Genomic DNA, 21,428 nt, shown 5'->3' with positions numbered 1-21,428 from the left:
AAAGTTATTTTTGTGTTCATCAAAGCCACTTGGTTCAATCAGGAGTGAGCAATAATTACCACTGAAGGGATGGATACACACTGGATTTTTACTTGATTTATGTGTGAAGGTTTTTCTCCATCAGCAAACTCTTTTTCAGTTGAGAAAAACCTAAAAAACATCATAATTATTATTCTCATTGCTCCCTAGCCCTGTAACAAGATGGAATTGGGATATTTAAAGACCCATCCACCCTTTAATAAGATGCAGAGTCTGTTTCATGGAGCCTGGTGCTGGGCATGGCTTTGCAGGTGACACAAGGAAAGATGAAAATCAGTTGAAAGTACACAAATATTTTATTTTTCCTAGTTCATAGCACGACTTTGCAACAAGCAGAGCCTCAGGCACACAGTGTGGGTTCCAAAAGAGGCCGTGCCTTTGTGAGGAGCTCATGGGCTTGGACGTGAGGAGCACGGCTGAGAAAAGAGCAGGAAGGAAACAGCCCTGGGGAGCTTCAGTGCTGGGACAGAAGAAATGATTTGGTGCTTGTACAGACAAGTGCTCACCAAATCCTGCACATCATTAATAATAATAATAATAATCATCTCTCTGCCTCCCCTGCATCTGGTGGGAAATGCATCTTCCCCACGGAGAGGTTGTGCTAAACAAAGGTTTGCCCTTCCCAGGGAGCAGGAGAGGTGGGAGGTGGACATTTGGGCTCCCATCTCTCTCTCAAAGGAAGGTCATTAAGCATATAAAATACATATGTTTTCCCTTCAGCAGCTGGTGGGTTTCTCAGCCCAAGAGCCATAACAGGACCATGAGGTTTGGGAAATTTCTGCCTCCCACATCTGCCCCCCTCCCCACCAGCAGTGCTGCTAAATCAGCAAAATGGGATTGTGCAGCTGGGCCTCGTTAGGCCAGTGCTGCTAATTAAGTATTGGCAAAAAATGGCTTCAAGTCACTCTGCTTTGGGGTGATGACTTGGTGGAGGGTGAGACTGAGCCTTCTTCTGGTGGTGTTTCAAACCGCCACTGGTGGGTTTGCAAGAGATGGTGGTGCTGCAAAGTTAAACCCTGGCAGAACCTTGCTCTTCACTGAAGTGGTGTGAAGACTTCCTCTGTCTCTAGGTTGAAAGGGAATTGTTCTTTTCTCTATGTATTTCTAGATAAAAACTGTGGGAGAATAATTATTTGCAAAGTTTTGCTGAGTTCTTTTGCACAAAGGACATAGGATCCACCTGGGCATGTGGGAAAGATACAAAGGGTGTGGAGAAAGAAAGAGGAAAAACAAGGGAAGAGGGAGGAATGTGAGTCAGGAATGGTGTGGCCAGCAGGAGCAGGGAGGTTATTCTGCCCCTGTACCTGGCACAGGTGAGGGCACACCTCGAGGGCTGTGCCCAGCTCTGGCCCCTCAGTTTGGGAAGGACTTTGGGACGCTCGAGCGCGTCCAGAGGAGGCAGCGAGGCTGGAGAGGGGCTGGGAACACAAACCCTGTGAGGAACCACTGAGGGAGCTGGGGGTGCTCAGCCTGGAGAAAAGGAGACTCAGGGCTGACCTCAGCACTCTCCACAGCTCCTGAAAGGTGGCTGTGCTCAGCTGGGGTTGGGCTCTTTCTCCAGGAACTGACAGAACCAGAGCACACAGCCTCAAGCTGCACCAAGGGAAATACAGGTTGGATATCAGGAGAAAGTTTTTCACAGAGTGATAAAGTTCTGGAATGGCTGCCCAGGGAGGTGGTGGAGTCACCATCCCTGGGTGTGTTTAACAAAGCCTGGATGTGGCACTGGGTGCCAGGGTTGAGTTGAGGTGTTGGGGCTGGGTTGGACTCGATGATCTTGGAGGTCTCTTCCAGCCTGGTCATCCTGTGAATTCTGTGAACCTCAGGGTGCTCCATTGGCACTGCCTGTGCTTGTGAGCAGCAGGATGACCAGGGACATGGGGCCTGTTTGGGATCCTGCCCTTGCTCAGCTCTGTCCCTCTGTCTCCTTCCAGGCCGTCCGATGAAAACCACCCCGAGGTGAAGCCTGATGCCTACGTGAACAACCTGGCTGAGGCTGTGGACATCATCCTCCAGGAGCTGTAAATCCCAGCAGGAGCAGGGATGAGCCCTCACGTGCAGTCCCTCCATGGAACCACTTCATCCTCTCCCACCTCCATCTCACCTGAATGAACCCAGCCCAGCCTTGTGCAGGGTGGTGGGCACCCTCCTTCCGAAATATTTCACATAATGGTACAAAAATGTTCTACTGACCTCTCATCCAAGGGAGCACCAAACCTGCTGTCCTCTGGCAAGTCTTGAATGTCCTGCCCTTGGTGCCTGTGAAGGGCCTCAACCTCCTCTGGGTGATGCTGGGGGGCTGTTCCCCCTTTTTATCTTTGCTCACACTGGGGACCCAGCCTGGAGGTGAGAAACAGGGAACCAAGGCACCCCCTCATGAATGGATTTACCTGTTTAACCCCCATGTCCTGTGCCTTTTGGTGTGCCTGAGTGGGATGGGGCATGTCCTTGGGGGCTGATGGAGGCCACCAAGCTCCTGTGTGTGCCTTGGGTGGCACAAAAGCCCTGGGGAGGGGGACAGCCCCACAAAAGCCCTGGGGAGGGGGACAGCCCCACAAAAGCCCTGGGGAGGGGGACAGCCCCACATGCCTTGGCAAGGTAGGAACCGTGGTTCTGCCAGGATCAGCCCATCTGGAGCAGCCCCAGGAGAGGGCACAAGAATCAGTAACACATTAGGGAATAACTGCACCATCCTTTCTAGAATAAACCCTGTCCTTTGGATCTGGCCTGTTTTGTCATCGTGTTCAGTTGGATCAGCACTGGCAGGGGTGTTTACAGGACCTGAAATGCTCTTCCCTACCAGGAAAAGCTGGAAAAGGCCATGGGACTGATGGTCTTTGCCTTCACTCTGTGAGGGGGTCTTGTGAGCAACCTGTGTGGGAGGGGGGTGGGTTTCCTCATTAAAATCCTGGATGTGCAGTCCCTGGGCTGTTGGGGCTGAGTCAGACACAGCTCCAGCTGAAAGTGGACTTTTCACAAGGGCATGTAGTGATGGAACAAGGGGGAATAGCTTCAAAAGGACAGGTTTAGATTGGATTTTGGGAAGAAAGTGCTCCCTGTGGAGGTGGGGAGACCTTGGCACAGTTTGCCCAGAGAAGCTGTGCCTGCTTCATTCCTGGAAGTGTCCAAGGCCAGGTTGGATGGGGCTGGGAGCAGCCTGGGATAGTGGAAGGTGTCCCTGCACATGGCAGGGATGGAGTAGGATGAGCTTTAAGGTCCCTTCCAGCCCAAACCATTGTGGGATTCCAGCATTCTGTACTCACTGAACATCCCCTGGGACTGATCCTGCCCCACATTCCTGCTGAGAATCTGCTGCACCAGCTCAGCTCCAGCTGAGCCCCCTCCTGCTGCCAGGAGTGCTCAGCACATCCAGGGCCAGGACAGGCATGAGATTTGCCTTTTTTTTTGCTAATCAGAATAAGGATTTCTGAAAGGAGCTGCTCCCTGCCTCCAGGCATTGCAGCCCGTCCCCGGGGATTTTGGTTTCTCCCCCTGTCAGTTTTGCAGTGCAGCTGTTGCAGCAGGTGTGGTAACACCTGGCCATGCTGCACCTGGCAAGAGCATGGAAGAGGCTCAAAATGGGTCAAAAAATTAAAAGATTAGGGGTTGTTCCTGCAAGTCCTCTGCCCACCCTCACTGACACGTGGTAGTGTTTGCAAGGGTCACCTTTTAGAGGCAAAAGTCACCTTTTAATCAAGATATCAGCAGCTCTGTACCCTCCTGGGCTTTGGGCAAGATTATTTAGGCTTTAACCTGCTTTAGATCTCCAGGGGACCATGGAAATCATGTAATTATATTTGTGTTACATATATTTAATATATATCCGTACTCTCAGGCAGCATGTGCTGGCCACTACATTCAGCCACTGCTCTCTGCATCTGCAAGCAGGAGGTAAAGGATAATTCCAGCTCTGTTTCCAGCAGTCCCAACAGCTGAAGACGACCCCACTGACTGAAGGACACCAAAATGATGCTCCCTGTTTTTGGAGTGGTGGAACACTTGTTTTTCAGAGCTACCAGCTGGCCCTGGAGCTGCATAGCACCCCTTGGGGACAGCAGGGGAAAGGGGGCTGGGAATTAAGTTCTAATAAAATAAACTACATCTGGGAAAATGACCTTAGTGCAATTTTTTGGGTCTGTTTTTGCATCTTCTCTCCTCTGGGTAGTGGTTCAGCCAAAGTGTATGATACTGTCAGCATCCACACACATGGAAGGATGCTGTAAACCCTGGTCAAACGTTCAGGCTCTGATGGATCACTGAGAATTTCTTTTTTAACCCCTAATTCTTCCCTTTTTTGTTCTATTATACTAAGCCTATCACTTCAATCTGATTAAGTTTAGGCAGATAAACATCCTGCCATCTGTCATGAAACTTTTTACACTGCCTGCTGGAGGAAGTGCAGCCGTTTTCCTTTTTGGGTTGCAAAGGCTGCAGGGAGATACTGCCCTGTTTCCCCAAGAACTTATTTAACACCCCTATGTGCCCTTGGCCTGCTGTGGGCTCTGAGTTTAGAACCGAGTTTAGATTTTATGAGGCAGGGTATTATGTTTATCCTTAAACACAAAGAACACTTGGCACTTCAATTTGCATTTTGTTGTTTATATCTTTGGCTGTGTTACAGCCAAATGACAGGCTGGGGGGGAGGCATGGGAGATGTCCCCCCTCCATGAGGAGGGTGCAGCGTGTCTGTCTGCATGTGAACATTATAAAATGTCAATTTTCTTGTGCAACCCATGGCTGGGACACCCTGCCTACACAGACACCCCAAGGGAGGGTCCTGCTTGAATGCTCTCCTGACCCCCACCCATTTTTTGGGACATCCCTTCCCAGCACCTATAGAGATGTCAAGGAGGTACAGCCAGGAGAGGAGAGGAGGGGTCTCCATCAAACTCCAACCAGTGCCACAACCCCAAGGGTCAGCGATGTCCCCAATGCCCCACCCGGACCCCAGAGCCGTGCCCGGCCGCGGGGACGGCACAGAGCGGCGAGACACGGGTTATTGAACCAGGAAGCTTTATTTACACAGTAAAAGTAACAAGCAATTTCCTGAGATTGAGCTGCTCTAGTGCAATCAAGTCATGGAGGGGGCAGGAGCAGCCTCCTCGCCCGCCCGTGGAGGGGACACCTGGGGCAGCCCCTCCCGGGACACGCACGGCCCGCGGCGCTTGTGCAATTGCCAGCGAGACTGGGCTACTACAGGTCATAGCTCCAGAAGGCTTTGTTTTTATTCTTCTTCCCATCTTTCTGTTTTGTTTTGTTTTGTTTTTTTAATTTGGCCATCCTCTTCTTTTTCCTTCTTGAACACCGAACCCACACACGCCGCAAAGCACTGCTACAATCCTAGAACATCCTACGTCAGTCTGTTTGCCTGGGCAGCCAGGAGCTTCAAACAATGCACTTGAAACACAATTTTATTGGCCAAACAGGCTATGCTAGCACGTGGAAAAATTACAATCTATTTTACAAACGCTTCTTTTCGTTGGTTTCTCTTTTTTTTTTAATGTATTCTTTCATAGGACAGGCTCAAAGAGCTACATCTGCAAAACACACAGCAAACTCCCGTGTGCCTGCTAAGACTTTCTGTGTTAAAATCCTATTTTTTTCAGGATGAAGAACCTTTTTTGCTGCTGCCACAGCTTTGGTGTCATCCCAAAACAGCTGCTGCCCAGACTGGGTCACACCTTGGACAAGCCACTGAGTCCCTTCACAATAATGAACCTATTTTAGCTACCTAGCAAGGAATAGCATCCCTTGTCTGCATATGACTTTAGTATCACATTCTGGCAGCTGGCAGGGGTTTGCCGGGGGATTTGGGGGGCTCCCAAAGCATCTGTGTAATAGGTGAAGTCCTTTACAAACCAAGAGCAAGACCTTCAAGGGATGCCCTGCTCTCCCACTGCGTAGGGGACAGATCTCCTGACACCAGGGGAGCACCGCCACTTCTGACTTTACAATCAACAGGATGTCCCCTGAATCTGAGGCACATACTATATTATATTTAATATTTTTAATTATTTATATATATATTTATATATATATAAATCCACAAATGTTTTACCTCTACAGAGAGAGAGAGAGAGAAAAAAAAAAATTTAAAAGTAAGGCTTTCTTAAACTGAGAATAAGTACATGAAATCATACAAACCCAATGAGAAATACCCAACAGAACACCACTGTGGCCTCAAAACTGTTGCTAACTGTAGTCTGTGCCTACGCCAACGTGCCCAGTATAAGGCCATGACTCATTGGAGAAGCATTTTTAGTAAGGCAAACGGGTTGTGCTGAATGTAAACTGAATGCTACGGCTACGTCCAGGACAGCTGGGCCGTGGCCCGTTGGCCACCAGGTCCAGGACAGCTGGGCCGTGGCCCGTTGGCCACCTTCCCACTCTTAGGGGGTTAGCATGGCACCAGGAGCAGCCCTCAGAAAGAAAACAGAAGCCCTTAGGAATTCCAGCCCTGGGGATGCCCATGCCAGAGCCCACCCGGAGCCGGACGCGGATTTGGGTGAATTTGCCCTTTGTTGCTCAGCTGAGGAGGTGCCTGTGGCCAGCAGGAGCTGTGTGCCCCGAGACCAGGACGTGTCAGTGGTGGGCAGGGATGGATGGAGCATCAGGAAGACTCAAAGCCAAGAACTTTGCTGTGAGGGTGCCACTGCAGGGGCACAGACAGAGGGGCAGCAGCCTGGGAAAACACTGGCGTGGCTGGACCCTCCACAACAGGAGGGATAAAAATTAACCCAGGATATATATATTTTTTTTTCTAAGTGATGCATAAAGTGACACTTTAAAAGAGCTGGAGGGTTCCCCAAAATGAAAAGACATCCCTGTCATCCCCTCCCCAAATATCTGGGGCTCGTCCTGCTTGCCTGGAGGGAGCGGACATGGCCACAGCCACCAGCAAAACCTCAGCAGTGCCAGGACAGGGGTAACAACCAATGGGTTCCACTGTGGTGGGAGATGCCACACACATCCCAAACCACTGCGGAAAAAAGTGCACTAACATAACCAGAAATGATGAATGAAACCTGTACCAGCAGCTCTCAGTTATGGACCCTCAAGACATTGCCAGTGGGGCTGCTGAACCCCATTAAAAATGTCCTGTCTTCAGCTGCTCCTGGTATCAATGTTTTGTTTTTTTTTTTTCCTTTCTCAGGTTTGCAAAGCTCAGGAAGTGACCCCTGAGCTTGAAGGAACCAGCAGAAGGAATCCAGAAGATGCTGGAAGCCATCTGTACATCTTTCCTAGAGCTTTAAACAAACAAATAATAAAAATAAAAACAGAGGGAGAAAAAAGAAATATGTGTCCTTCTAAACCTGTTAGCAAGTGGACAGCTTATTTTTAGCAAAGAGGATTCATATGGTACAAACATAATGGTCACCACTTTATCTGTGCTTTAAAAAGGCACAGGAAGAGGAAAAGGTTTCAGTGCTGCTACCTGGATTTTCAGCCTTTTGCCAGCTGATTTTGTCAAGTAACCCCTCCACGACGTGCCTTGGGCAGGCAGCCCTTCACAGTAAAGCCAAAAAAAGAGGGTGGCAGCCATGCCCTGGGTAGCAAAGTGGGCACAGCTGCTGGTAAATGGGTAAACAGCCCAGCCCTGCTCAAACCAGGGTGTTGGGAACCCAAATGAGGGTGGCACAGAGCCTGAGTAGGGTTTTTTTTTTCCCAAAAGAGTTGAGAGAAGGGGGCTGGGAAGGAAAAAAATAGGGAAGGAAGGCATTTGAGCATCCCCGTTCAGCGCCCAGCAAGCGCCACTGCGGATGCCGCCCCACATGGGCCAGGGATCTGTTTAATTCCTCATCAGGAAAAGGAAAACTAAAAATAAAGGAGTAAAAATCCAGCTCTTGCCATTATTAAATTTAAGCAAAACACTTCACTTGTGATTTCCTCCTCACGGCACTGCCAGGGACATGGGGAGCGAGGGGGGTGCTGGGGCTGCAGGGGATGCGGCCGGAGAAAAGGAACCGTGGCCACCCCGGTGGCCACCAGCCAGTGCTCATTTGCAAATCTCAGTATTCTGCTTTCCCCCCCCCCTTTCTCCAGTCCCAGGGGTGGTGGTTTCTCCTTGTGCACCCCTTTCTGGACTAGCACAGGTTGGACCTGTGGGAGCATGGCTAGCTCCATCAGCTCCACCCCTATCCTGGCAAAAGCCGTTTACTCGTGGATTCTGAGTTTTTGGTGATCCCCGTGCCTGGTTTCCCTGTGGGACAAGCACTTTCCTCGGCCTGGCTGATCTCTGGCTACAGTAGTTACAAAGAATTTCAAGATTTACACATGCATGCACACGAATTCCTCTAAATACCTGATGAAATTTTGGCAAAGCTGCTTCGTCCCCTCCAGCTGGCAGGAGGGGAGCAATGACAGGATCCCACAAACTCGCTGGCAACCAGGAGCCCTCCCTGGCTCTGCTGGCAGCCCCCAGACCTCAGGGTGAGAAGAGCTGCTCCCTCCTCAGTTGTTTTCTATCTGCTCGATGTCTATCTCGCCGTCCAGCTGGAAGAGGCTCTCGGTGCCCGGCCCGCCGCTCCGCCAGGCCGCCCTGTCCTCCTCCTTCCCGGCGCTCTCCTCCTCCTCCTCGCAGGACAGGTCATCCCTGCTGGCCCGGCGGTCATCGGGCCTGGCCCGTGGTGGCTCCGGGACCGGGGTGCAGGCGGGGGTCCTGCCCGGCATCACCTCCGGGGCCGCGGTCCATGGCTGGGGGCCCGTGGACTGCTGGGAGCCGTCCTCGGCCGTGGTGCTAAGGCAGGTGAGGCTGTTGAAAGTCTGGCGGTTCTGCAGAGGCAAAGGGAGAGAGGCAGCTGAGGTGGAATGCTGAAGCTGGGGTAGAAGTTACACCAGATGAGCTGGGACTCTTCCCAACCCCAAACCTGAGCTCCCTCAGCCCAAGAGAAAACAAGCAGAGCAGCAGGAACACTCAGCAGGTCCCCAGGAGATGGACAGATGCTGAAACCCTCCACCTCCCCATCCATGGCAGGTCCCGTGGCCTCGCTGCCCCTGCAAAAGGCAAAGGTATCAAAACCACCCCCAGCCTGCTCTGGATCAGTCCCATCACCATCTCCACCCCATGCATCACCCAGTTCCACATATAAGGCAGAATAGAGCTCATCAAAAATGAATGAACATTTCCAACAACTCCCCTTATTAACCAAGAGAAACTTCAGCACTTTCTTTAAGCAGCTGGAGCTTGTGTCCTGCTAAACCCTCCTCTGTGATGGCTCATGGCTGTTCCCCTCACTTGACCAGGCAAGCACAGTTGTCTGTTCCCTGAGTCTCCATGCCTGGTTACCTTGGCCAGAAACCTGATTTCGTTTATGTACTGTCATGTCTTCTAAACAGTTTCAAACTCTGAGAATGACAAGGAGCATGCAGGCATTCCAAACCCTCTGGAGCAGAGCACGCAGAACCTCTCAGGGACGCAGCCTGGCCACGAGCGTGCTCACCTGCCAGGGAATGCCTTTAGCCCCGGCTGGTTTTTAAAAGAACAAACAAAACCCTCATTACTGAGTGCCAATGGAAATAACAAGGCCATGCCAGTGGCAGAGTGTGTGCTCTGAGCAGGAGGAGACTCAGGAGCCTCTCGTCAAGCCAGCGTGTGTGGAGCATTCACTTCTCAGACATTTGGCCTGGACACATCCCATGGGATAGGCCTGAATGGGAATTCCATAAATCCCTGGGAGGAAGGCAGCCCCCTCACTAGCTAGAGATGTTCACCTGTTACTGGTCAGTTTTTGGTTCCCTCATGACAAGAAAGAGGGGCTGGGGAGCATCCAGAGGAAGGAATGGAGCCAGGGAAGGGTCTGGAGCACCAGGGGTGGCTCAGGGAGCCAGGAGAACTTCAGTACCCAAGAGAGCATTGGTGACACAGAGTGACACCACACACACTGAACACACAGCCTGACAACCTTGCTCCAAAACATCCCCACTGGCATTCCTAGGGAATTAGGCACGTTGGCTTGAGGGTTTTTTCATTCAAATCCAGGTGAGCTGGGAGAAACTCCGCCACAATAACTTAGCCCAGGCTGTAAACGAAGGAAGATCACCCATTTACAGAGCCCCTAAGGGAGATGCAGGGGCTCTGCATCACACCCCAATCGGATCTTAACAAATCAAAGGGCCTTGTGCTGAGTTGGACCCACGGACCATTGCTCAGAGGCTTTGGGTGCTGCACTGCCCCATGCACACAGTAAAAGGAGTCATTGCAGAGGCTGCTCTATCTAAACAGAGAAGTTCCTGCTGCCCCAGGAGGAGCTGGCCACTGCCCAAGCTGGGGGAAGCTACATTTCACATGGCCTTCAGTCTCTGAAACCTTCAAAAACCCACAAGCCCCAAGCCCGTGTGAAAAAAAAGGGCATTTGTTCTCCAAGTATGCAATTGCACCCAGCCCTCACATCATCCTGGTCATATTCTTTTTTAATCCCAGCCATGCCTCTGTCTTCTGGGTGTTGAGCATGCAACAGCTTCAAGCAGAAAGCTGCACACTGTGGTTAATGGACAACTCATAATTACCACTGGAGAAGGCCCGAGGACATAGTAGAAATATTTTCTAAGCACTTCACAAAATTTGCAAGCACATTTCCAACAGTGATTTAGGCACTTGAAAAACCTAGGTCTCCTGAAAGTCAACAGCCCTCTCAGAAGTGCAAATCCCTTCTACAAACAAAACTTTGGCACTTTTGGGAATGTTCATTTTTCTCCTTCTTAATCGAGCTCATCTCCTGGATCAGGCATTTCCCAGGGTTTGGTAGCCAGGTGTGGACATGCTGGGCTGCTACAGGTGGGATAGAACATCCTGAAAAGATGGGAGATGCTCTCCAGTGCTTCAGAGGAGATGAGTGATTCCTGTGGTGGTGAATGAAGGAGGATGCAGACTGGAGAGTAACTCAACAGGTCCACAGCACATTCTTCCCATCCAAAAGAAAAGTGTTTCCAAGCTCGGACACATCTCAGAGAACACCCATGAAGTTGCTTGACTTTCAGGGAAATTTTGCATCTTATGGGACTTTGGCAAGAGAACCAAGCCAACGGGCTTGTTTTCCCTGCTCAAATCCACACATGCTGCAATCCTTGAGTCGTTCCAGGGAATGAAAAAAGGATGGAAAACCCCTTCTGATGGTCCCGGTGCTGCGGCAGCTGCTGGTGGAGCAAGGCCTCGTGCAGAGGGTGCTGGGCAGAGATGCTCCCTCTGAGGCAGGTTTGACAGCTCTAAAAGCAAGTTTTCACAGGCACTGGCTGCTACAAAATCCCACAGCTCACCTTGCCAGCAGCTGGGGTCAGGAGGGTCCCCCCAGGATGGTGATCACCAAGCCAGCATTCCATGGAGAAGCGGTGGATCAGGCACCACCATCAATGCAGTGCCTGCCTGCAGCCCTTCCAGAGTTCTTTGCTCATGTTTTATTTATTGTGTGAATTTAGCACGTGCTGAGGTGCTGAGCTGGAGAAACTGGGCGGTCAAGTCCTCTACTGATGTCAGAAAAGAGCAGGTTTGTGGCACAGAGGAGCTTCTCACCCTGCTCCGAGCCTCTCCACAACCTTGGCCTCCAGTGCCAGACAAAAAGGGGTTATCAGGCACCTCAAATCCTCTTGGTCTCAGGGAAACTGTGGGAATCCAACACAGATGGATTTTGGGAGACATTTCTGGCCATGCTGACTTCACCCAGTGAGCACCTGTAATGCACCTTACACCAAAACCACATTTACTGACACAAGGACCCGTTTTTGACCATTTGAGGTGCTGTTTTTTCTTCCCCCAACCCTTCCCAAAGCTGCCTTAATCCAGCACGCTGGGCAAGCCCTCAGAGAGAAAATGAGGCGTTGCTAGTGGAAGTACTTGAAAAATCATCTAAAAATACATAAATAAGAAATTCTTGGTCACTTGGAATCAGCTGCAGGGTTGCTCCAGATCAAAGCCCTTCTTGCATGCTGGTGACCAAGCTGAGGCTACTTCTCCTTCCCACAGGGTCTCATGATGCTCCACGCTGTGCAGGGACCAAGGCTACAATCAGAGAAGGCTGCAGGAAGGGGCTGAGCCCTGACATCCATCCTTTTCCTCAGGTTTTCCCTCCCCTTAGGCACGTGTCCCCATCAGGGATGGGGGCTGCAAGCTGGAGAAATCCCTCAGCGACATTCCCTTGTCTGACTCCTCCCGTGGTGAAACACCCAGCTGTGAGCTCTTCCCCAAAGCACATCCCTGCAAATGTGGTGGCTCTAGCAGAGCAAACACCAGCAGGACCGTGATCCCTGTGGGCATCACGGCTTCTGCTCAAACACCTTTATTTTTTTGTTTTTCCCCTCACCCTGCCAGGTGATTGCCGCAATTTTCCCGGGAAAGGTGCAACGCCACGAGCTGTCAGCAGCACCGGCCCTACCTCCCAAGCTGTCATCACCTCCTGTTAGCACACTGGGCTACAGTTGCTTCAGAAAGCTGAAAACAACCCGGTGCCAGAAGGGAAGGGGGAAGCGGGCAGTGAGCTCCATGTGGGAATGATGAGCCTCTGCCAGCCCTCCCGAGCCAGCAAAGTCACCTCCACTGGGGGATTCTCTGCCTGGCTCAGGTTTAAACCACTCTCAAGTCAAACATTTCCTGTGAAACACCTCCAGCCTGAGTTGTTATCTTTATATCGTTATAAAGAAATGCTTTGGTTGTTTCATCATGGTAAATCCTGCCTGGCATTTGTGCCAGTGAAAGAGTTCATCCGTGCTGCTGAGGAGGAGGGAGAGGTGCTTGAGACTGGAAAATGAGACTGGAAAATGGGCTTGAGTTGGTTTTTAAGCTCTGCACAACTTCATTATGGCAGCTGCTGTGATTTGGGCTGTGCACACACACACACACACACACACACATCACTCAGGTTCAAAGCTCTGTGCTGCCTTTGAGGCACCCACAGTCTTCTCCAACTCCATCTCCAGGCTGGTTTCCTGGTGGGTGGAGATGGAAGGGGCACGGGGAGGGAGCTGCAGCAAGCATGGCTTGATCCTGAGGCTCCAATAACCAATTGTCCTCTTTATAACAAAGGAGCATCTCAGCAGCTTTGCCAGCAGGTCCAGGCCCTGGCACAAGCACATTCCCAGTGATGCCCCAGTCTCACCAGCACCTCCCTTGCTGCAGTTCGGCCTCCCCAAAAAGAGGGAGACACAGCCACCTTGCCCCAAGGAGCTCTGGTGACCACTGCCCCACGTGGCTTCCAATATTAACACTGCCTCTGGGGAAGGTCAGGGGGCTTGCACTGAAGGAGCTCAGAGTCATGAAGTGTTGGGAAAGAAATGCTGGAATACCTGAGGAAGGAAAACATGGGAGGCAGTGATGGGCAGCGTGAAAAGCAAAAGGAGCCCGTGTGCCTGGTGCAGAGCAGAGCTGGGTTAGGCACAGTGCTGCCATGTCAGGGAGCTCAAACTCATCTGCTACTCTCTTTTATTTAAAAATGTTATCTGTGGAGGCACTGAGTAGTTCACAGGCAGCCCCACAGCCTCCACCAAGGTGCTACAGAACGTGCCTGCAGCAGCATCCCAGAACAGGGATGCTCCCTGCCCTGCTCCCAGTGGGTACCACATCCCTGCCCTGGTTTTCAGGGTCTGCCTTCCCAGCTTTTCCCTCCTCATTCACTAAGAACAACCTTTACTCAGCCCCAGTCCTCATTTTGCAACAGGCACCAGTGCTTATTTGGTGCATTCAAAGCTTTAGCAGATAATTTAGCTTTTATTCTGTTTTGGTGTGAAAACCAGCTTTCACGAGCAGGCTCAGAAATGTCTGTTATCCTCCCAAGTCACTTCAGACCACAGTATTAAACAAACAAAACCAAAAAAAGAAAAAGCAAGAAGGAGGCTTTAAGTCATTAGTACTGATGCTGCCCTTGGAGCCTGTGGAGGTAATTTGGGTTTACTCACAGCTCTGCTCTCTCTTTGGAGTATGTCGCTGCCTCAGTGACAGAGAGGATGTTCAGGGAGATTCCGTAAGTGCAAAATAAAAGCTGTTGTGTGACCCACCAGTGGGAATCTCCCCAGTGCTACAGAGCCCCAGGGAGAAGCTGGAGAGGCAAATCCCAGAAATCACAGGGAAATACAGCGATGCAGGGAACCAGAGAGCAGTGAACGCCACCCTGGGGCTCCGCTGTCCCACCTGAGCTCAGCATCCCAGAGCATCCCACACGTGGGGAGCCAGTCCCAGCACAGCCTCCCAGCCCATTCCTAGTCATCATAATAATTGGAGGAAACCCTCATTTCCTGCCAAGAACAAATATTTTCCCTAACAGACACCGAACCCTTTGCTATGAGCTGGAAAAATCCATTTGCTCAGACAGGTCATTAGTGATCACTGTATAATTATTTATTTATTTATTTATTTATTTACAGGTTGCCTTTCCCAGCCTTTCACCTCTGCATCCTCTTGGGAGCCAGACCCCTGGGGCACTGCAGGCCCTTTTAGAGTCCTAGATACTGGGAATTTTAAACTTTCTGTACTAACAGACTCTAACCCCCAAGAAAACACTACATTTGACCTAAAGCCATAGAGAAAAATTCCAAAATTAATTAACAGCACTAAGATTACAAGTGCATAGTTTAATTAGAAGTATATAATATCACTAAGTAGAAAACTTAAAGTTTTAAAATATAGTAATATATATAAAACTAAAATAAAAATTTAAAAACAGTAACTAATCCTTCTTCTTTACCTTCTTCTTCACCTTCTTCTTCCTAAGTTTAAATCATATCTTATAATTAAACAAAAAAATCCACATTACAAACTTCAAATAATAAATTATTAAATTAAAAATAAAAATAATTTAAGTATCATTTATTAATTAAATAATTTAGCCTTAAAAAACCTTATATAAAAAAAGCTAACCATTTTATAACTTATTAATAGAACACTATAAAACTCACAACTTATAAATAAAAACTAATAAACACCTAAACCTAAACACAAAATACCATCTCTAACACTGCAATCCCAACCTTAACAAAAATTAAAAAGAAAGCACAAACCAACACACCCAGCCCTGCCAGGAGCCCGGTGGGGACAGTGGCAGGGCTGCTCTCCCACTGCTGGTTCTGCAATGCCATGGATTTCAGTGGAAAAGGGTGAACCTGCACCTGACTTGTCCCCAGAGCTGCCAAAACTCCAGGATTTGGAGTGGCTCATCTTTGGGGAAATTCAGTGATTTGACTCACCCCAAGTTAGGACGAAACATTCACTAATATGGAATTATTCTTTTTTTCTCAGCCCTATTCCATTTCCATGCTTTATAAATTTCAGCACAGAAGTAACATTTCTGTTATGCCACTGTGGGTCTCACTTCAGGGACTACATGATAAGGCAAGACCTTATAAAAATTAAAACCAAACTTCACGTCACAGTTTCAGCAGCAGTGAAAAGAGAATAGCAGCAAGTAAAGGGACAAAATCACATTGTGGATGACCAAAATTCCAGAGTGTGTGGCACCTGCACCCACTGCCCCCACCTACCAAGACCTCCTGCAAATCCAATGCAGACTTGAAATACACCTCACTTTTCTGTCACAGCCTCAGCCTCGGGCTAACCCTGAGCATCTTTCTCTGGAAAGCAAAAATTAAGGGCCCTTATTTATTTATTTATTTAGCATTTTTTTTAAAATATATATTTATATATTTTATTTTTATATTTAAAACATTAAAATATAAAAATAAAATATAATAATATAAATATAATCTAATATATTATAGTGTATAATATAATAATATATATTATTTATATAATACTATATAATATATAATATATTATTTATATAATATTATATAATATATAAAATATATCATAATGTATATTATATAATATAATAATAGAATATAATATAAATATTTTATATTTATATTCATATTTTAATATTTATATGTTTTATTAATTTATTTTATATATTTTATTATTTATTTTAGCATGCTTTGCCTTCCTGAAATGCTTTGGGAGATTTTTGCAAGGCAAGTGGTTCCAAGTAACTCCCAGTAGCTCCTATCTAACCCAGCAGCTCCTAGAGTGCTGGGGTTCTTTTGTAAACCATCATGAAAAAATCCCTTTTGGCTTTTTTGAGCCAAAATGCCACTTTTGAGCATGCTGGCTCCTTCAAGGGTGAATCCCTGTGCTTTCTAAAAGCTGGAGTCACAGAGCACACAAACCTGGCGATGGGAGGGTTAACCAGCACGTGGTGAATCAGATGTGCATCCTCGGGATACAATTGGATTTTGTCCACGTTTGGGACAGACACTGCCCAGCTTTGTTTGCGTTCCCAGCCCTGTCCTCCCATGTGAGTGCAGCTCCCAACCCTGCATCCCTGGGCCTCGTGCTGGGATGGAGCTGGGAGCAGGGGATGGAGGATGGAGGCAGGAGCAGGAGGTACAGCCAGGAGCAGGGGATGGAATGGGATGGAGCTGGGAGACACCTTAGAGCCTTTTCCTGTGCATGAAGGTGCTGCTCTCGAGCTGGAGAGGGACTTTAGACAAGGGGGTGACAGGATAAGGGGGAATGCCTTCATATTCCCATAGGGCAGGGTTAGATGGGATTTTGGGAAGGAATCCTTCCCTGAGAGGATGGGCAGGTCCTGGCACAGGGTTCCCAGAGCAGCTGTGGCTGCCCCTGGATCCCCGGAAGTGTCCAAGGCCAAGTTGGATGGGTTTGGAGCAGCCTGGGATAGTGGAAAGTGTCCCTCCCACCTTCAAACCAGTTTCTTTTGATCCTCACCCAAAGGCTTTTTCCCACCAAACCACAAACTGACCTTTGCAGACTCTCATTCCTGTTTATTTAAAAAACACTGGGGCTTGGAAGCTGGAATCTCTCTTAGAAGTTACATCAATAGCAAACTATTTCCTGGGATACGTATGGAATTTAAAACCTCCAGTTTTTGCCTATCACTACATTTGGAAATATTTGTCACCGGCTCAAGTGGGTGCTGACGCCAACCAAGATCACTGCCACCTCTCCTGCCCTCTCCAGCAAGCCTGAAAGGTGCCAAAATTTAAACAGAAAATCTTCTTATGTGAAATTTAGAGATTTTTTTACCCCTCAAGAAAAAAACTTGGGTGCTCAGAGAGGAGAGGTCCCTTCTCCCACCCTGCAGTTTGAAACTTCTTCCTGCTCAGTGTGGAGACCAGCCTGAAACATTTCAAACTGGTGGGCTGCTTACTGCAGCTCTGGGAGTGTACAAACTCCTTTGTGCATGGATCCTCAGGGAAACTGCCAGCATTCCTATGTTTGGAAGGGAAAACAAGGCAGAGGGGCCAGCCAGGCTCCCAACCAAAACGAGCATTACACACTGCTCTGTGTCTGGAGACCCCCTGGATCTCCAGCCCAGGCTGGAGCTGATTTTAACTCTGAAAACCACAAGAACCACACAACCTCATTTCAGGGGGATGCTCCTGTGATCCCTGGTGCGGATGACTCCATCCTCTGAAGGCACGTGCTCCTCGTAGGGCAGTGAAGTCACCCTGTGAAAGGCTCTGTCTGTGCAGGCAGCCAGGGAACAACGTCAATGGTCCCCTTGTGCCAGACCCTTCCCACGACAGGCACAAAGTCCTCTCTGTAGCTCACCCTCACCAGGCACACCCAGGGCTTCACCCTCACCACCTCCTCAGCTGTGCCCACTGCTGCCAGCACCCTCTCATCCACCCATCCCTCACAGGGAAGAAGTTATGAACCCACAATCACAGGATGCTCTCCATAAGCCATGGAGATGCAGAGCAGTATTGTATTTTAATTGCTTTATTTATTCTAGAGCAGCTACTCTCTGTCTCATAAACTGCAAGACATTCTGTAATACAGAGCTTCACAGAGGAGAAATACTTTGACAGCTACCTGGGAACCCTCAGTGTTCATGGGTACAACCTTTGTAGAAAATTAAATGGATATTAGAGAAAACTTAGGAGGAAAAGACCAGGAGTACAGCATTTGTTAGGAGAGATGTAGCTCTTCAAACTGCAGCTTCTCTGAAGGTTCACAAAGGGACTAAAACCTTGAAGAGCCATCAGAAATGGGGCACAAGAGCCACCTCCAAGCCTTGATTTGCTACCAATACACAGATCCTACAGTATCTCACCACATCGGACAATTCCTGTCAGCAGTGCAAAGCCTTACATGCCACTGAGATATTTGTGCCTTTCTTTTCATGGAAAGTTGTATTTTCAAACGCTACAGCACCACCCTCCATTTCCAGCCAGGGCTACTCCTGTCTGGGGTTTGTGCTGCAGGGAACATGGCTGGCTTGAACAAATACATATATACATTAAAAATTAGAAAAATAGAATGGTTTGACTTGGAAGGAACTTCAAAAACCATCATGTTCCAACCTCTGACTTGGGCAGGGACGCTTTCCACTAGACCAGGCTGCTCCAAGCTGTATCTAACCTGCCCTTAAACATTTACATATATTCTTTTATATATATATATATATATATATATAAAACACATATATAAAAATAAATTATCCATTTAAAAAACACATCTGTATCAAGGATAGCTGTGTTTAGAACTGTCCTAACACAAATTGAAATCTCTCAGTGACCACCACACCAAAATTTTAGATGGCAGGAAGCAGAATGGGGAAGAGATAGCGAGGGCTTGCGTGGCCACAGCTGGGGATTATTGCAAATTCCCACTGAGGGTGGCAGTCCCTGGTGAGGGACGTGTCATGTGTCCCCTGCAGCTGCCCAGAGCCTGTGTGAAGGAAGGCAATCTGCACACACCAACATCAGGGCTGGCCTATGGCTCAGCTTCCCGTCAGTGACTCAGCCAAGCCACCAAACCCAATGTTTGTGCTGCCACGAGATGTTTTGGCACACAACGCCAGAGATCCCAGGAAATGTTCACACCAGGATGTCAGAAAGCAGCAGATGTGGAGGTGGGACGTGTCAAGTTCCTCTGGAGAAGAATCCACCACACCATGGGGGAGGAAAACCCAGCGGGTGTCTCCCCACCACACAGCATCCCTGGCACAGTGTGATTTTATTTTAGAAAATCCATCTTCTCACCTAATTCACCCAGATGCTTCTCTGAGTCGCTTGCAAAGGATAAAACCACTCATTCCTGCCAAAATCAGCCCAGCTGGGAGGACTCCTGGGGTCTAAGAAACCTCCTGTTACCTTTGTGACACTTCTCATTTCCCATTTATTTTAGATGCACCCACATCAGAAAAAGGAAAACCAGCTCTTTGGAAAACCTCCCAATTCATGGAAAAATCTGATCCCAACCATTTCTGATCCTGGCTTGCCCCTACAGACACAGTCTCTGGGGCTGTGAGGCCAAGAGCACTGATCCTGGGAAGGAGAGCAAGCAGTGAGGAGATTCATCACCACTCTGTCAGAACAACTGCTGGGATCAGGGAGGTGGGATGTGTCCTCCTTGGGCTTGTGCTTCACGTGGAAAGAAGGAATAAAAGCTGAGGATGGAAAGCAAGCCCAAACCCTACACTGAAATGAGAGGATGGTTCATGTCCTCTTGTTAAGGAAGTCAGAGATGCCAGGCCAGGTACCCAAACTCTCCTTGACGGGGGTGAAGATAGAAACCAGCTTCTTCCCACCACACCTGCCTCCAGACTTGAGATAATGAAATGACACCTCATTGTCACCCACTCACCTGAGACCCCCCAGATCACTCCCAGTTTGAAGGCAAAGAGGCACAAGGCAAAGAGTTCATGTGCATTTAAAAGGAGCAGGAGGATTGTCGTGGTGCCTGTGGCTTTTTAAAATTGTTGCTATTTCAATGACAACCATGTGCAGGGTTTGGTTTCTGCCCAAAGTTGAAGCCTGTCTGGTTTGGTGCCATATGAGCAATTAATAAGGGAGGGGATATGGGCTCACCTTCCCTCTCTGGGCTATGGGAATTGCAGACAGAAGAGACACAACCAGGATTTTGAGGAATGAAAGGCAATATTTTCCTAAGTATTTTCCCTGCCAGTTTAACTTCAACATTTAGATTTCTCTCTTAATTAGCCCAGTTATGTAGCCATGTAATTGCTTCCAGGAGTGGCTCCTCCCCTCCTGCCTGGCCTAAATATCCCTCCCGGTATGAAGAAAACATTTCTTTCAGGTCAAATTATTTTTATTTTGATTATGGTACCATGTTTCAGGCCTACAAATACACGTGGTTACCAGCACAAGTGAAAAATTAACCAATCTGCTGCCAGAGCCAGATGCTGATCCAGTACCCAGCACCTCAAAGCTCAGTTCCCACTTTGACAGCAGCACCCAGGGACTCAGGGAAAGCCCCATGCCTCAGTTTCCCCACCTGAAAAGTGAATCCTTTGTGGATAACTGGAAAGCCCAGTCTGGACACTTTGGCTGTCCTTTGCTTTGCCCATTGCACACGAGGTGTTTCTCCCCTATATAAACCCAGACTTGAGCACGCATGCAGCCACAAAGACGCTTGCCATTATTTCAGCTCTTCCTCTGAAATCACCCAACTTTGCATCTCCTGGGCTGGAAGCATTAAAAGCAGCCTGTGTGATGCCCAAATGTGCAGGGTTTTCTCGAGCACATTTATTCCCCACGAGGAATTAGTTGGTTTTCCTGGCATTCCCATCCCGGGGAGGGCTCTGACCGTGCCCCACCAAAGGCAAGAATGCTCCCTGTGACTTGCCTCATCCTGCTCGTCCCTCTGTGCCAGTCCTCCCACGCCGAGAGCAGCCTGCCAGCGCTGCTCTCCACAAGCCCTCAGCTCTGAAACCCTGGCCCTTGCACGGCTTTGCTTTCACAGAATCACAAGGTTGGAAGAGACCTTCAAGATCATCGAGTCCAACCCCTTTCTTCCCACTCTGCTCCAGCCCTGCCGCCCCACACCCAGCAGCACATCCCCGCCTTGGAGATTCACCCGCTGCCACGGGCACCTGGGCCTGGCTGGCTTTCCTGCCTGGAAACTGAAAATATCCATGGGAGCTGCTTGGACTGGATCCCACCAGGGAGTTCCTTAGTGATGCTGTTGTTGGTTGTTGGTTGTAGCAACCGCCGGGCGTTCGGCAGCGGCTCCGGCCACCCAGCCTGGAGCAGAGGCACAGGAGGGGCTGGGACAGGGGGTGCCCACTGACATCAGGAGAGATGCTGCTCCAGGCAACCCTTTCCCCATTCCCACAGAGCTTGTGCCACACAGTGTGGAGCTCCTGAGCCTTTCCTCGTGGTATCACTTCCCCCAGAGGATGAACCACCCCAACACTGAGCAATGCTGAGCGTTCAGGCATTGCTTTCTCACTTTGGAAGATGTTTTGATGTGGGGGACAGCAGCCAGAGAAAACACAATTATTCCTCAGGCTGAGGGCTTTCCAGGAACATGGACTGAGCTGCTTTTTGACATGCAAGTGATTAGATTTATTGTCATCCTTGGATCACCCACCCATGTCAAAGCCATGGCCATCCAAATTATAAACATGTGCCCGGCCTCA

General features: G+C 49.1%; 2 protein-coding genes across 3 annotated transcripts in view; one reads left to right on the top strand and one right to left on the bottom strand.

Moving 5' to 3' along the window:
- LHPP (phospholysine phosphohistidine inorganic pyrophosphate phosphatase) overlaps positions 1-4,153 on the top strand; it is a 74,278-nt gene extending 70,125 nt beyond the window's left edge. Inside the window, exon 7 of the mRNA XM_053984295.1 lies at positions 1,974-4,153. Coding sequence (XP_053840270.1) covers positions 1,974-2,064 — 91 coding nt within the window. The 3' untranslated portion in view covers positions 2,065-4,153. The remainder of the gene's footprint in view (positions 1-1,973) is intronic.
- Positions 4,154-4,955: 802 nt separating this feature from the next.
- FAM53B (family with sequence similarity 53 member B) overlaps positions 4,956-21,428 on the bottom strand; it is a 45,924-nt gene continuing 29,451 nt past the window's right edge. For both annotated transcript variants that reach the window (XM_053984223.1, XM_053984224.1), the window contains exon 5: positions 4,956-8,811. In XM_053984223.1, coding sequence (XP_053840198.1) covers positions 8,491-8,811 — 321 coding nt within the window. In that variant the 3' untranslated portion in view covers positions 4,956-8,490. The remainder of the gene's footprint in view (positions 8,812-21,428) is intronic.

Source organism: Vidua macroura, chromosome 8 (assembly GCF_024509145.1).
Source record: "Vidua macroura isolate BioBank_ID:100142 chromosome 8, ASM2450914v1, whole genome shotgun sequence".
NCBI lineage: Eukaryota > Metazoa > Chordata > Aves > Passeriformes > Viduidae > Vidua > Vidua macroura.
This window is presented reverse-complemented; position numbering and strand designations above follow the sequence as displayed.